Here is a 16,300-nt window from a genome sequence, read left to right as displayed (position 1 = left end):
GATGAAATGGATCAGAGAGGTAGAGAGTGGAAGTGAGGTGAAAATGATTTTGGCAAAGGGAATGACAGGGGCAAAAACTTACAGTGAGAGTATGATGTAATGGAGCAACTGAAAGACAGTGGATTGGCTGCTCTGTAGATTTGGGGAGGAAGTGTATTCTAAAGTAGGCTAGAGAGAAAGGAAGGGGTCAAGTAATGCAGGGCCTTGTAAGTCATATTAAGGATGTTGACCTTATGTTAAGCCTGATGGGAAGCCATTAAGTGTTCTGAGCTGGAGGTCAAGGAGAAGTTGAATGATGCAATCAGTTTATATTTGGAAAAGATCACTCCGGTTGCCAGGTGGGGAAGGAATAGGAGGGTCAAGAATACCTATAGCAATAGTCTTGGTGAGAACAAATGGTAGCTTGGTCTAAAACCAGTAACAGTAGAAATGGGGAGGAATGCAATGAATGAAGGGCAACTTGGAAGTAAAATCTACAGATTATGGTGATGGACTGGATGTTAGGGGTAAGGGATAAGAGAAGTCTAAAGGATGACTTCTGAGTTCCTGGCTCATATAAATTAATAGATAGTGGTGCCACTCACTGAGACTGATATGCCAGATAAAAGACAAGATTTAAGGGAAGAAAGATTGTGGTTTTGGGCAAGTTGAAGGGCCTTTGTGTGATATCTAAGTAGGCAGTTGGATAAAGGTCCAGAATCTCAAAGAGGGGGTGGCAAGGAGTGTGGGTCTGTAAATAAACATTTGGGAATCATCCTGAGTGTGGGTGTGACTGCTGAAGTAGAGAGTATAGAGTGAAAAGAGAAGCAGCCTAGGAATGTACCTTGAAAAACCCTACCATTTAATGGTTGGGTTGAGGATGATAAGCCTGCAAGGGAGACTGAAGAAATGGCCAGTTAGGAGAAAACCCAAATGAGAGTAATAGTATAAAAGCCAAAAGGAGAGGTGCTTAAAGGGGGAGGGAGTGATCAATAGTGTCAGACATGGCTGAGGGCTCAGAATTAAATATGTTTATTGAATGTATTGACAAAGAGACCATTGGTGACTTCAGCAAGGGCTTTACTGGTAGAATAACAGAAGTCAAAGTCAAACTACTGTTTATTAACTTTCACAAATGATCTATTGCAACAAGGATGAAGATAAACTTAAAACTCAGCAAAACACAGAAATTAACTTTCATCAGTGTATATATTCATCATTGCATATTCCTGCTGCTTCTGTATCTTTTAGCAAAGTTTAATATTATGTAATTATAGTGCTTAGAAGGCCCTGTCATCATTTTACAGATGTGAACTGGGTAAAACTTGAGTCCATGGAGGCAGGAAGGCTGTGGGCCTTCCACGCAGCACACTGTTCTTTCCATTGCATTATGCTCTGGGAATATGTTTCTTTGTTCAAATCATCCTTTACCATTCTGCTATACCATTCCATGTATCAGTATTTAAATTTTAGAAGATAAGTTTTATAACATCAGGAAACATATCTGTTTTTTTGACATTAATGTCTTATTCAAGCATATAGTATTGTATAATTTACAGAACAGGCATGTAGTTTTTTTTTTTTTATAGTGATCATATACAAGATACAGTATTCCTGTTACTTGGCACTCTGTTTAAGCATATGGTTTTGAGTGCATGGAATCGTAAGAACTTGAAGCCAAAATGAAGGTTGAACTGAATATAGAATATATGTCTAGGGATTAGTTCTTTATAAGAGTGATTCTTGGCACTTCAGTGTTTGATTGAAATAAGTAAGAACCCTGGCCTCCCTTAAAATATGAAAGTAGTATATCCTTCAATTTGCTTTTTAGACTTGATATTTTTCATTTTGAGATGTAATGATATCCTCTCTGACTCTTTGGGATGTCAGAAAAAGTCAAATTTAGAAATTACAGTCTGTAAGCTTTCCAAGTCTATTCCAATTGGATTGCAGGGGCCTAAAGCTTCCTAAGGCAAATGATATGCATAGTTTCCTTTCTCTTCAGTGAGAAATAGCAAATTTTAGTTTAGACTAATTAGTTCTGCTCTTATATAATGTTGTCTATTAGGCTTCATGGAATAAAACAATACAGTGGGCTTGAATATTTCATCCAAATGAAGAAAGACAAAATCCTCAAATTTTCAATTAAACTCAGCTGAGTCTTTTCACTGGGGTTTGGTTGTAAACTATACACTTTCTTCTGGCTCTAATGAAATCATTTCATCTTCAGAGTAGTTGTTTTCCTAACATACGAGCTTTCAGAGGTGAAAGACTTTTAGAGTCATACATTTAACAATTTTGACTTAATAACTTTGAAAGTTCTCCATGTACATTTGGATACTGAGATTTTGCATTCGTGAATTAATGAAATGTTTGGTCATGATGAAAATTTCAATTCAGTATACAGTTAGGACTGGTTATTAGTTCTTAGCAGCCTGTAGTAGAATTCTATGGGCTGTGGGGGTGGGGAGGAGCGGAGAACAAGGTAGGGTGGGCAGAATAGGGGAAATGCCTGATTACAGAAAGTGATTAATGAGGGGCAGAATCTTCGCCCTCGTGCTCATTGGAGCCTATAGCCCTAATTTTATTAATGGGTGAATTTCCATCACCAAACTTGATCCCAGATATTCATAAAAGTCATTGCTACTTCTCAGCCATTAAACCTGCCCCTTCCCTGGCCTATTAATAAAAATATTTATAACTCTGATATACCAGAATTAAAAGATTGTACTCTCCGTGCTTTAGTTAGTGGTTTAAATTGTTAGAAAAAAAGATAAACCAAATAAACCAATAAAACAAGCAGTTTCCAAAGTAGAAAAAGGATTGGGCTTTTGTCACCAACTGCATCTATGTCCCCAAATGACAAGTTGGTTAACGTCACTGTTCTTGATTTTTTATTTTGAGAATTAAAACTTAACACTCTTGAGTTGCAAAGAGTTCTTAATTGAAAAGTATCTTTGATAAACACATGATTAGGTTTGGAAGGGTGATGTTAATACAGATATAATTTTCTAGGCTTTGAAATATTAGTCATACCTACAGTATAGGTTCATATCATACCTTAACACTTTAGTTATTGGCAACTACCTGTTTTTCTACCACAGTTTTTTGAGACACAGCTCAGAACAAGAAGATAAACTTGGAAGGCTTCCCTCCAATCAGTCAAAATTGATAGTGCAAAATGTATGCATTAATTCAAAGTAAAGCTCCTTGTCCTACTCAAAAGTGTGTTTTTAAAAATTATTATTTTAGGCCGGGCATGGTGGCTCATGCCTGTAATCCCAGCACTTCAGGAGGCCGAGGCAGGTGGATCACCTGAGGTCAGGAGTTGCAGACCAGCCTGGCCGACGTGGCGAAACCACATCTCTACTAAAAATACAATTAGCAAGGCATGGTGGCTGGCGCCTGTAATCCCAGCTACTCAGGAGGCTGAGGCAGGAGACTCGTTTGAACCCGGGAGGCGGAGGTTGCAGTGAGCCGAGATCGCACCACTGCACTCCACCCTGGGCATCAGTGATACCCTGCCTCAAAAAAAAAATTATTTTAGACATATTATTTTGTTATTTCCAGAACACAGTAGATACGAAGCAATGAATTATGACTGGTCCAGGAGCCCACAGAGTACTAGTAGCACAAGTGACAGCAGGTAGCTTAGCAGTGAAAAATGAAAATAAAAAACAGATTTGAGGATTTAGCAAAAATAGAAGTGTAGGAAAAGTTAATGTACACAAAACAGCCTTTCATGCCTTAGTGGCTTTTTGCCTTATTCCTGTGTTATGGAATGGTGTGAGAATGAACGTTCTTATTAATCAGATGGCACAGAGTAGACACCCGATAAACGGTTGCTGAATGGGTCTTTAAGAAAAGGCTGGGTTATACTTGATTAACTCTCTTTATAGAATAAAGAAAAGGGTGTGATTATTATTTTAAATCACATCTTCCAAACTTAAGGGAGTAAACCTTAGCTACCAAGAAAATTAACTTTTGGGAATAGCCTTGTTTTTTCTTAATTCTAAATTAATCAGGAATTAGTGTCATTTGCTTCCACATTTCATATTTACATTTTTATTTATTAGCACTAAGATACTACCACATGGGTGGTCATATAAATTAAATAATTTCTCGTTACTTTTGAATTTCAGAAGTCTCTATTATCTGGGGGAATGTATCAGAATTTGTGGGACGGCAGTTAACCCTGCACAAGGTAAGATTTATTAATTTATTAATAAATTAAATTTATTAATTTTAATGTAGGCATCTAAAGGATCTTTCCTCCATAGTCTTATATAATGTTGCTGGGAGCAGGGCAGTAGACTTTAGAGCCATCCCGTTTAACTTCCAGTCCTGTGATTTTATGATGCTCATGCTTCGGACTTGTGGGTAATAGATGTAACAAACATGAATTTTATTTTTAGGTAATGAATTTGTAAGTTCTGCTCTTCTAGTGTTACAGAGTGTAGTGCTGATCAGCCTGGGTGTGTGTAAGGAAACTAGATGAGTTCTGTTTGTCTGTGATCTGATAGTTCCTGGCATAGCTGTAGAAAGATATAACGCTTCTTGTCTTGCCTCCTTGCAGGGAAAGGATTTTAATTGAAATAGAAGACTTGCCAAAATGAGAAACTTTGCCCAGGGCTGGACTGTTCCCTCCTGTTAAGTCTTGGCTTTAGATGCCATAAAACTACATGGAGATTTGGGGATGAGCTTGGGGGAAGCTGGGAAGTTGTGAAACTTTTATACCCCATTCAGAGGTCCTACTGTGAGGGCCCTTGGGCAGAATTCATACTTCAAATTTATTTTGTTTGGCTTGAGAATTTGCATTTGTTATCAGCACTTAAACTTGGGAGAAATTATATAATGTTTTGGATTTTTCCCCTCCGTTTCATTGAAAAATCAGCAGATCTAACGATACTAGTCTTCCATTACTACGTGGTGACACATTTGGAGCTCAAGATGTGCTCTTCCCTTTAGATGGGGTGTGCAGTCCATAGCCATTACATTCCCTGGCTGGCTACTTTCACTCTCTTGCTTTCTTTTTTGGCTTCTATAGGCATTTGAGTTTGTAGTCCTTGATATATGGTATCTCCAGGGAAACAGAAACCCAGTATGAGATCTAAAAACATTTGCTTCTATCCATCAGCCAGGATCACTACATTGCAGCATATGATTTGGATGCTGGGTTGTCTAAGTGGCAGACATAAAATCTAAAAGTAGGAATGAGAAAGCAGAGATTCTCATGCCCTCTTACATTCCTCTAATGGCAGATGATTAAAATTTAAAATGTCACATAATTTAGGACAGGAGTAATCTTAAGATTAAAAGATGCTATGACATTCACACAAATTTTCTTAGCCTTTTGATGATACAGAGATGAGTGATCTGATGTCTGTAAATCATCATGGACCAATATATTACATTTTATACTCAGCTTATTTAAAAACTTAGAATTATAAAATGCTATCACTCTGAAGAGTCCTAGAGATCACTGAATTTTTAAGGCCTAAGCTTACTTCTCTTCATGTTTTTTGGATAATAATATTAAAGATTATTTTTTCTTCACTCCTTCAATGATTTTTATTTTTTTCCCTTTCAGGGGGTTCAGATTCCAGGATTTGGAACTTTCACTTTCATGAGACAAAAACTTGAGGTGGGAAACAACAAATTTATCTTAATCCAGAGGCCCGTGTTTATTATGGCGGAGAAGCTAGTGCAGATCCATGGACTCAAACAAAACAAAGTATATACTCCTGGTAAATAATTCTGATATGTAGGATTTTCCCAGAAGGTTACTCTCCTGGGGATTAAAAAAAAAAAAAAAAAAAATGAAAGGGCAAAGCATAGCCAGTGCTGCTGTCTTACCTTCTGATTTGAGGAACTCACTTTTCATAAGGTGCTTTTGGCACAGGGAGGGGCCAAAGTGGAAAAATAATAGAGTCTTCCTGAAGGCTATTTTAAACCCCAGTAACCTAAGAGGTAGGAGTGAAAAAACCTGATGTAACGTTAACAGAAAATTTATGTAAAAGCCACACCACAGAGCTGTAAGCCCTTTATTTCAGATCGTAAGAAATTAAAAGTGGTTATAAAGAAGAGAAAGTTAATTAGGATTTCTGGTTGGGAGAACTACAATCAGTATCAGCTGTCAAAAAGATACCTTTCTATCATACGTATAATCCAAATCATTAAAATTTGAAAGTTAGAAGTTGAATAATTCCATAAAGACTTAATGCATACCTTACATACCTTTCTCATACCCTAAAGCCAACCTCCCTGCCTCCCTCCCTCCCCCCCTCCCTCCCTTCCTTAAATATTGATTGAGAGCCAACTATGTGTCAGACCTTGTTCCAGGTGCTTGAGACATAGTGGTAAACAAAATAGGCATAATCCCTGCCACAGACTGCTTCCATCCAGCTTTAGTGTGTGGGCTTCCTAACACCTCCCTTGGTTACTTAGCAGCCTTTGGGTGCATACTTTCTGATTCCTGGTTGTGTTCCTTTTGACCTTCCTGATTGTCCCCGCCCCCTGCAACAGACTCACACCTGGATGAATGGAGACAGTCTATCTCCGATGGCAACAGGCGAAAAGGCTGTAACTGTCCTCTAAGTTAATGTTCCTAAAAGTTAATTTTCAGAGTCACTTGAGTTAACTTTCTACTTTCAAAAGAATGATATATTAGAAGAACAAATGCCAACAAACCATACTTAGAATTTCTTAGGTATATATTCAGTATGGTGGGCTTGATGAACTTTTAGCTATTTTTACCTAGAGTTTTTTTTTTTCTTTTCTTTTTTCCCCCTTTCATGTGAACAAAAAGAAATACCTAGAGTTTTATGTCAGAAGAAATATATCCTATTTCATCAAAAACCTATCTAAGAAAATGAAAATAAAGCTAACATTTTTGCAAAAACATCTGTGCCTTAGAATTAAAGCTCATTTTCCATCTTGGATCTTGTACTGTAGTCCAAAAAAGTAGTTTGCATCTAAAATTGTATTTTTTACTGGGTGAGGCAATTTCAGAATTAGACATATATGACTGAATTAGTTCAAAAGAATAATTCTAGGCCAGGCATGGTGGCACATGCAATGGTGGCACATGCCTGTAATCCCAGAATTTTGGAGGCTAAGGTGGGAGGATCACTTGAGGCCAGAAGTTCAAGACCAGCCTTGGCAACATAGCAAGATCCTGTCTCTACAAAAAATTATTTCAAAGAACTTAGGCGTGATGGTTGACACCAGCAGTCTCAACTACTTGGGAGGCTGAGGCAAGAGGATCACTTTAGCCCAGGAGTTGGAGGCTGCAAAATAATAATAATAATAATAAGATAAATAGGGAAATAAATAAAAATTTAAAACCCCCAAAGAAAAATTTCTGTCTACGTTTAGCTTTGGGGTTATGATTCTTCATTATTAATTAACTAGGTAACTGTATTTGTCTGTTCTCACACTGTTATAAATAACTACCTAAGACTGGGTAATTTATGAAGAAAAGAGGCTTAATTGACTCACAGTTCTGCAGGCTTAACAGGAAGCATGGCCAAGAGGCCTCAGGAAAGTTACAATCACGGCAGAAGGCAAAGGGGAAGCAAGCACATCTTACTATGGCGGAGCAGGAGAGAGCAAGCGTGAAATGGGGAGGTGCCACACACTTTTAAACCATCAGATCTCATGAGAACTCACTCACTATCATGAGAACAGCAAGGGGGAAATTCACCCCCATGACCCAATCACCTCCCACCAGGCCCCTCCTCCAATTAGACATGAGATTTGGGCAGGGACACAAATTCAGACCATATCAGTAACTAAGCAAACATTTTATAGGGGTTTTTAAATATGAGTAAGACATAGTTCTTTTGAATCTAGTATAGATAATTAATATACAAGAAATGGGCTGGGTGCAGTGGCTCATGCCTGTAATCCCAGCAATTTGGAAGGCCGAGTCAGGCACATCACAAGGTCAAGAGATCAAGACCATCCTGGCCAACATGGTGAAACTCCATCACTATTAAAAATACAAAAAACAAGCTGGGTATGGTGGCATGTGCCTGTAGTCGCAGCTACTCAGGAAGCTGAGGCAGGAGAATTGCTTGAACCGGGAGGCGGAGGTTGCAATGAGCTGAGATCATACCACTGCACTCCAGCCTGGTGACAGAGTCTTAAAAAAAAGAAAACAAAAAGAAATGATGAAACATGATTAAGTGCTATAAAAGCCGAATTGATCAGAACTGGATCAAATGCTATGACGCTCAGAGGAGAGCATGCCTAACTCTGCTTTAGGAAGATGACATGTAAAGACGTCTTAAAGGATGATAGGACTCTGTGAGCAGAGAAGCTGTTGGAAGGTATTTCATGAACAATATTAACAAGTCAAGAACACAGGAAAGAATGAAGCCTGTTAAGGAAGTAACGGGTACTTCTGTACGGCTGAGGCATATGATTGTGAAGGCAGGCAGAGGAAGATAAGATGAAAATGGTAGGTAGGGGCCAATTATGAGGGGCCTTATATGGTGTGATAGGACTTTATAATTCATCCTGTAGGCACTGAGGAGCCATTGAAAGTTTTTGAGCAGGGAATTATCTGTACAGATAGGATTAGTTTAGAAAGATACTCTTTTCAGTTACAGTAGTTTGGTAAAATGCAGTAAAAGCCTGAATGAAGACAGTGATCATCGGGAGGGGAAGTGAGGGTATCTACTCATGAGACATTACTCATGAGACATTTCAGATGTAGAACTGGTATGGCTTAAGTTCAGAGTGGCGGGTAGGAAGAGGAAGGAAGGCGTTTAGTATGACTCAGATTTTTTGGTTGGAGAACAGATGGATGCTCATGCTATCAACTACCTTTGTACAGAATGAAGGGGAAAGGTGGATTTTGGTGGTGGATAAAATAGTGAATTTGCTTTTGCACGTGCTGAATTTGAGATACATGTGGGGATATTTAGGTAGAGGTGATTCCAGAGCTTAGGAGAGGGGTGGAGACTAGAGATCAAGATTTGGATGTTTACCTTGGAGAGGATACACACTCAGCAGAAGAGATAAACAAGGACAAAATCCTATAAAACAAGTAAATCTCAGTATCTTATAAGAAGTAGAAGAGGAGGAAAGCCAGCAAAGGGGGCCAAGGAGGATGAAATTGGAGAACCAAGAGTGGTATCATGTATACAAGGAAAAGAAAGGGCATGGCTGGCAGAAGTTATAGGGAGGTCATGAGAAATAATATTTGCAAAGTATCCATTGACTTGGCAATCATGAGATGACAGTGTCCTGACTCAGACGAGTGGTCTGAAAGACAGATTGCAGAGAGGCAGCAGACAAATGGGAGGGGAAAATCCGGAGGCAGGTAAGACAGCCTTCTTTTTAAGAAATGTATATTTTTTAAAAAATGGAGGGAGGTGGTTGGAATTACTGTTAAATTGTGCAGGAGACGGCAGGCTGATGCAGTGAAGCTCATGTCTTGTTAATTTTCATCGTTCAGCAGTGGTGGACATTTGAAAGCATATAACTCATGCTTACTGAGTGAATCTTTAGAATATTCTTATCTATGTCCTATTTATCAGTGAAGCTTGTTGTTGTCTCTCTTTGGCTTTGTCATCTTTATTCTCTATGCTATTTATCCTTTTTCTGACTTGTGAACCTTATATTGCTCCTACATCTGTTCTAGTTGAATAGATCCTGTGCTTCCTTCAAGCTAGATATAATCATATTCCTCTGAAATGTCATATATGGGCTCATTAGAGAGGAAAAGCTTTCTGTGAGTCATTCAGTCTGATGCCCTTGTATAAGATCCTATTTCATTTAAATGATAACTTCTAGTGAAGATGGTTCTCTTTTCAAAATATTTAACACTTGTAGGTATTTGTAATCATGTAAAAATGGCATAACTGGAGGAGATAGGCACATATATCAGTTAATTCTTGTACTGCTATAAAGAAATACCTGAGACTGGGTAATTTATAAAGAAAAGAGGTTTAATTGGCCCATGGTTCTACAGGCTGTACAGAAGTATGGCTGGGGAGGCCTCAGGAAACTTACAATCATGGTGGAAGGCAAAGGGGAAGCAGTCATGTCTTATAAGGCTGGAGCAGGAGTAAAAGGGAGAATGGAGGGAGGTGCTACACACTTTCAAACAACCAGATTTCATGATAGCTCACTCACTATCATGAGGACAGCACCCAGGGGATGGTACTAAACCATTCATGAGAATCCACACCCATGATCCAATCACCTCCCAATAGGCCCCACCTCCAACATTGGGGAATACAATTCAACATGAGATTTGGGTGGGGACACAGATCCAAACCATATCAGCAAATATTGCTCCAGTATGTCCTAAAATATAAGGGGGATGAAAACTTTAGGAAACCCTCTGAGGAAGAGAATTAGTTATTATATGTGTCCTAGAGAAAATCAAAAGCTTGCCTACAGTGTTATTTAGAAAGCTAACTGTTCTTATTTTGAGCATTGAACTTACACTTTTAGAAAACACTTTGAGAGAAATACTTTCGGAAAATTGTACTGATTAATATGTTAGTAACTACTTAATTGTCTGCAGTAATATTATTACATTGGGTACAACTAAAGGCTTCATCCAGAAGGTTCTATTTTAGGGTATTGAGAATCAGATAATTATTTGTGAGTGTGTATATATCCTTATCGTAATCACCACTTTCTCCCACCCCAACTGTCTTTTCTCCTCTAGGTGATATCCCAATTGTTCCACTTAATTTTGTCATGATATCCCTGGAGGGTCCATTTAACAGAGATGTAGTGGAAGGATGTGTGAAGGAGACGTTGCTTTTTTTATCGCGATTCATTTCCATGAAACAAAATGTGGAGTTTACATTCAAAGGAATTGGGGTCCTCATGATCAGAGACAACAAAGTGAAGATGAGGTTTTATAAAGACTTCCTTTGTACCATGGATGGAAGTGGGGCTTTGGCAAAGGCCCTAGCAAACGTAAATTAATATTTTCCTTCTCCTAAGTCTTCTCCTAATTGTAGTTCTGATTTATCTATAGGTGTGTTGTAATTAAGAAAATGAAGATTGACATATTTGGGTGACAGTTACCTGAAGTACATGGAAGTGCTTGTTTATACTTGATTAACTCTTTGACAAAAAGATTAGGAAGGCAAACGAACATTAAGAGTCAAAGTCAACTGAGGGATATAAATAGTAATGGAAACTCTTCAAATTCTCTTCAAATTCTGAACATTTTATAGTATCTTATAGGTTTTTTGTTTGTTCGTTTTTTGAGACAGAGTCTCACTCCATCACCCAGGTTGGAGTGCAGTGGCATGATGTTGGCTCACTGCAACCTCCATCTCCTGGGTTTGAGTGATTCTCCTCCCTCAGCCTCTTAGTACCTGGAATTACAGGTGCGTGCCACCACGCCCAGCTAATTTTTGGAAAGCTGTGTGCTTATTTCAGTGATGCTGCTTTTATTAGAAATATTTTCTATACTTCTTTGTGAGAATTCCCTTCAAAGGCTTTTGTAAGGGGTAGTACTCATGCAAAAATAATCATTTTATATATTATTCTACAGTAAAAATGTGACAATGTGACTATTATGTTTATAGTTATATGAGAATTAAAATAGCCATTTGTTCAGTATTTACTATGGGCTAGCTACTTACACAGAGGATCTCATGGAAGTGCTATTAGATCCTTTTATTATCCTCAGAAACCTAGTGTCTAAGGCCACATACCTGTTAGCAGTGTGGGGATTTGAACATGAGCCCACCTGACTCGAAAGCTTTTCTCTTAATTGCCTAATTTTAGTTATTTGGGTCAAGAGTGGAATTAGACAGCTTGCTCACTTTCTATGTATTTTTACAAAGTCTGCTATCTTCTTAAAGATATCTAAAAGAATCTGTCAACCCTGAAGGCAATTCCCAAAAAGGAAATGGTTTGAGAAAAGGCAACCCCAAAATAATTGCTGTGCAGTTACCCAGGGTGATTACTTTGATGAATGAGATCATTCCTCATTGGATTTTTAAGCTCTGGACTTTTAAGCGCTAAACATAAACAACAAGAAAAGTATTGTTGTAGCCTTGCCTATGAGACAGCCTGCAGTTTTTAATTTGTATGAGTCCTGGCCGGCAGCCTATATGTAACCTTGCTCTGTCGCTGTCCTCTAGAGGCCTGGCACTGTGGACTCGGTGTTGTCCAGCAGAGAGGCTTTGAGGAAGTGGCCCAGCAGTGTGCTTGCGTTTCCAAGGTAAGTGCTTTGCTTCATGGGTTCCTCCAGGCACTAGCACTCCTTGCTGATCTGCTAATCTCATTGGGCGGTATTTCTCAATGTTTTGTAGCTCATGCTCCTTTTAATGTATTCTCTGTCTCTCCCTCTCTAAATGCACCAACAAAGAAGAGTTTATTGCGTACACTTTCTGTAGTTAAGTTAAATAACAATGGATATTTATTCTTTTTTATCCTCCCTCACTGAGACGGAGTATTGCTGTGTCACCCAGGCTGGAGTGCAGTGGCATGATCTCTGCTCACTGAAGCCTCTGTCTCCTGGGTTCAAGCAATTCTCTCCTGCCTCAGCCTTTCGAGTAGCTGAGATTACAGGTGCACGACACCATGCCTGGCTAATTTTTGTACTTTTAGTAGAGATGGGGTTTCACCATATTGGCCAGGCTGGTCTCAAACTCCTGATCTCAAGTGATCCATCCGCCTCGACCTCCCAAAGTGCTGGGATTACAGGCATGAGCCACCTTGCCCAGCCCATTTATAAAACTACCCTTGGCTCCTGGAAATTCTGATACTACCTTCCATCAACCTTAGTCCCTGCAGTATTAGTAAAACTCTTCTCACCTGCTGAGCTTTCCTCTACTTTGTAGCACTTCTTCTGCCCTAGCTGCTGCTTCTTCCTTCAGTTCAGCCCATTTCCTGTCAGAGCTCGGATTTTTACCACTAAACGAGTTAAACAGGTAAGTTAGAATAAGGAAACAGCTTTACTCCATGAGCACAGTGGTTGTTACTGGTGGTTGCATATTACTTCATTTAATCTTCACGACATTCATGTGACATAAGTATTATAATTCTCCATTTTATCACGATACAAAATTAATTTTAATTTTTTTCTTTTACATAAATGAAGCAACATGGTGCACTATTGAGAACACTGGAGTAGGAGTCAGGAGACTTCAGTTTTATTTCCAGTTTGGCCATCACTTATTCATTGTGTGCCCTTAATTATGTTAATAATCTTAATTGCTGTGCCATTAACCACTGTGCATTTCAGGTGGAGGAAGTTTGGGGAATAACAACTAGCTTCCTAAAGCATTCTTACTTTAGGAAGTATGAGTACAGTATAAAAGCATGAGAATTTCTCAGATGTTTTGAGTGTGACATTCTCTTGTGCTTGTTGCTTTGGAACAACCCCGTCCTGGAAGAGCTGTTTGACAAATACCTCAGAAGATTCAGTGTGAAGTCAAGAGTAAGCCTTAGAGGTTGTTTTCCAGCCGTCTCATCTTGCACATGAAATGGCCATGCAACTAATAAGCAGCCAAGCTTATAGAAATAAGACTGTGGCTCCTGGTCCAGTGTTCTTTCCATTGCACCATATTGCCTTACACTAAAAATAAATCAGCAGTTTGAAAATAATTTTGATTGTTTTGGAAGGCAAATGTGGCTGTTCCCTTTGACATATTTTGGCTTAGGCACTCCAGGAGGGAAATAATTGTAGTGGGTCAAAGAACAGAGATGGAGGCTCCATCAAGTCAAGGGCCTAGAAATGGACAAGGGGACATAAATACTCAAAACAACTGTTCATGTTTTATTTATGTGACATTTGGCCCCTGAATTGACTGAAGGTACCCCCAACCCCACTCCCTACTCCAACCTAGTACTCCATACCTGAGACTAAAGAAATCCTACAACTACACACACCAACTGAACAACCCCCTTCCTCCCTGCTGCAAATTGTAGCTGTGCAAGTCCTTCACTTTTGCCTGGGGAGAAGTGGCAAAGGAGGGAGGAGACAAATCGTTATTTTGGGGCATACTCTACCAGGCTATGAATCTTTTGCCTTCAAGCTATCCAACAACCTTCTCTCACTGTATCACCCCAGATCATCTAGTTATAGAACTAGGATATAAAAATTCAAATGGAAACAAAACCCAATAACCTAAATAAAGGACTTTAAGGCAATTTCTTTACATGCAAGCTGCTTTTGAGACTACGGTATAGAGGGGAAGGTCTTGGTCAGCTCCCAGAAAACCTTGGAAAAAATTAATCTATGATACGTACTCAGCACATCAGAGCACTCACTCCTTGAAGAAAGTGGGCTTATTTCAGACTCAGCCAGCTGGCTGGGTTGCTTCCAAGACTTGAAAGTTCACACAGTCACCTGTTCAGGTTCAGTGCAACAGAAAAACATATTGGCTCATTCCTAGGATTGAGCTCAAGCAGACGGAAAACAAACTGCCTATGGAGACCCTTGCAGAAGAATGTGGAGAGAATAGAGAAAGGAAGTGCAAGTTAAAAGACCACTCAGACAAAGAAGAAGGCATCAGAGGTAGGCCAATGATTTCTGAATACAATCTGTCACTCTTTACTGCTATGAGCCCAGTCATATTGCTTAGCCAAGGGTAAATAAAGTTAAATTTACAAATAATCACTATATTATTATTATTATTACTTTTTTTTTTTTTTTTTGGAGATGGAGTCTCACTGTTGCCCAGGCTGGAGTGCAGTGGCATAATCTCAGCTCACTGCAACTTCCACCTCCCAGGTTCAAGCGACTCTCCTGCCTCAGCCTCCCGAGTAGCTGGGATTAATGTCATGTGCCACCATGCCTGGCTAATTTTTTTAGTTTTTGTATAGATGGGGTCTCACCATATTGGCCAGGCTGGTCTCGAACTCCTGACCTGAAGTGATCCGCCCATCTAGGCCATCCAAAGTGCTGGGATTACAGGCGTGAACCACTGCACCCAGCCACAAATAATCACTATATTATTTCTAACAAATACATTCTAGTCCTAGAATCCTGCATCTGACCTTAACTATGAGCTTACTTACTTTATGGACCTCAGGTCCTATGACTCTCAGGCTCTTAGATCATCATCTCTTTGCTGGCTCCCCATTGCTCAAAGGGGCCAAAACTCAGATGACTATAGGGTCCAGGCAGGTAACGCAAATGCAGGAAGTGATCTGGATATAAGTGGGTTGGAGACATGTTAGCTTACTTAACATTTCTTATGAAAAACGAAGAGTGGCAGTTTTATCACTCTGATGTTTGTAGAAAAAAGCTGGATTCTCATACCTATGTCTGCACTAATCTGTTGTGATAGTTGTTTTGGTGGAAGCAAATGAAGAACATCCTAGGACTCCAAAGATTTTTTGTTTTTTTAAACCAAAGACTTTTTATTTTCTTTTTGAGATGGAGTCTCGCTCTGTCACCCAGGCTGGAGTTCAGTGGCACAATCTGGGCTTACTGCAACCTCCGCCTCCTGGGTTCAAGCGATTCTCCTGCATCATCCTCCCCCTAAGTAGCTGGGACTAAAGATGTGCGCCACCACGCCCAGCTAATTTTTGTATTTTTAGTATAGATGGGGTTTCACCATATTGGCCAGGCTGGTCTCAAACTCTTGACCTCAGGTGATCTGCCTGCCTTGGCCTCCCAGAGTGCTACAATTACAGGTGGGAGCCACCAAACACAGCCACAGACATTTTCAAAGGGTTCTAGGGACCCCAAAAAGTATGGCTTGCCAGGCCACACTTTGAGGACTGTTCCTTTAGCAGATTGTTGCTTTGTGGAAATGTGGCCCAAGTGGTATCAAATCTTCTAATTTTTCTAATTTTAGTATATGTGCTACCAAAGTGAGCACAATCTTCTGATTTTTCAAAAGAAGCAGAGATCCTGACTTTAATGTGAAATCTATTGGTTGTTAAATGTTGACTTGTTGAAACAAAAAATGCTAATTAGGCCTAACAAAACATACCAATGGGTGAACACTGGCTTGTGGATGTCTGTTTTCTATGTGTGGCCTACAGGATTGCGTATCAACTTCTAGCCTAATATTCACATGCTTTCTCATTTCTATAGACTCATCCCCCACTGTGCCCTACACAGACCCCCTTCTTTGGGCAAAATTATCTATTCATGTTCTTTTTTTTTCTTTGAGGTGGGGTCTTGCTCTGTCACCCAGGGAGGAGTGCAGTGACACAGTGGTGGCTCACTGCAGCCTCAACCTCCTGGGCTCAGGTGATCCTCCCACTTCAGCCTCCTGAGTAGCTAGGACCACAGGTGTGCACCACCATGCCTGGCTAATTTTTGTACTTTTTGTAAAGACAGGGTTTTGCCATGTTGCCTAGGCTGGTTTTGAAC

The 16,300-nt window shown here is 39.6% G+C and overlaps 1 protein-coding gene across 2 annotated transcripts in view; it reads left to right on the top strand.

The window, feature by feature from the left end:
• CCDC81 (coiled-coil domain containing 81) overlaps nucleotides 1–16,300 on the top strand; it is a 46,668-nt gene that overhangs the window by 6,932 nt on the left and 23,436 nt on the right. Inside the window, exons 2-6 of one of the 2 annotated variants that reach the window (XM_011984911.1) lie at nucleotides 4,122–4,183; nucleotides 5,570–5,726; nucleotides 10,670–10,926; nucleotides 12,108–12,187; nucleotides 14,367–14,488. In XM_011984911.1, coding sequence (XP_011840301.1) covers nucleotides 4,122–4,183; nucleotides 5,570–5,726; nucleotides 10,670–10,926; nucleotides 12,108–12,187; nucleotides 14,367–14,488 — 678 coding nt within the window. The remainder of the gene's footprint in view (nucleotides 1–4,121; nucleotides 4,184–5,569; nucleotides 5,727–10,669; nucleotides 10,927–12,107; nucleotides 12,188–14,366; nucleotides 14,489–16,300) is intronic. The other variant, XM_011984912.1, reaches the window with a different exon arrangement.

The sequence above is a fragment of the Mandrillus leucophaeus genome, unplaced genomic scaffold, assembly GCF_000951045.1.
Source record: "Mandrillus leucophaeus isolate KB7577 unplaced genomic scaffold, Mleu.le_1.0 Scaffold276, whole genome shotgun sequence".
Taxonomy (NCBI): domain Eukaryota; kingdom Metazoa; phylum Chordata; class Mammalia; order Primates; family Cercopithecidae; genus Mandrillus; species Mandrillus leucophaeus.
Note: the sequence above shows the minus strand (reverse complement) of the source record. Positions and strands in the feature narration are given on the sequence as shown.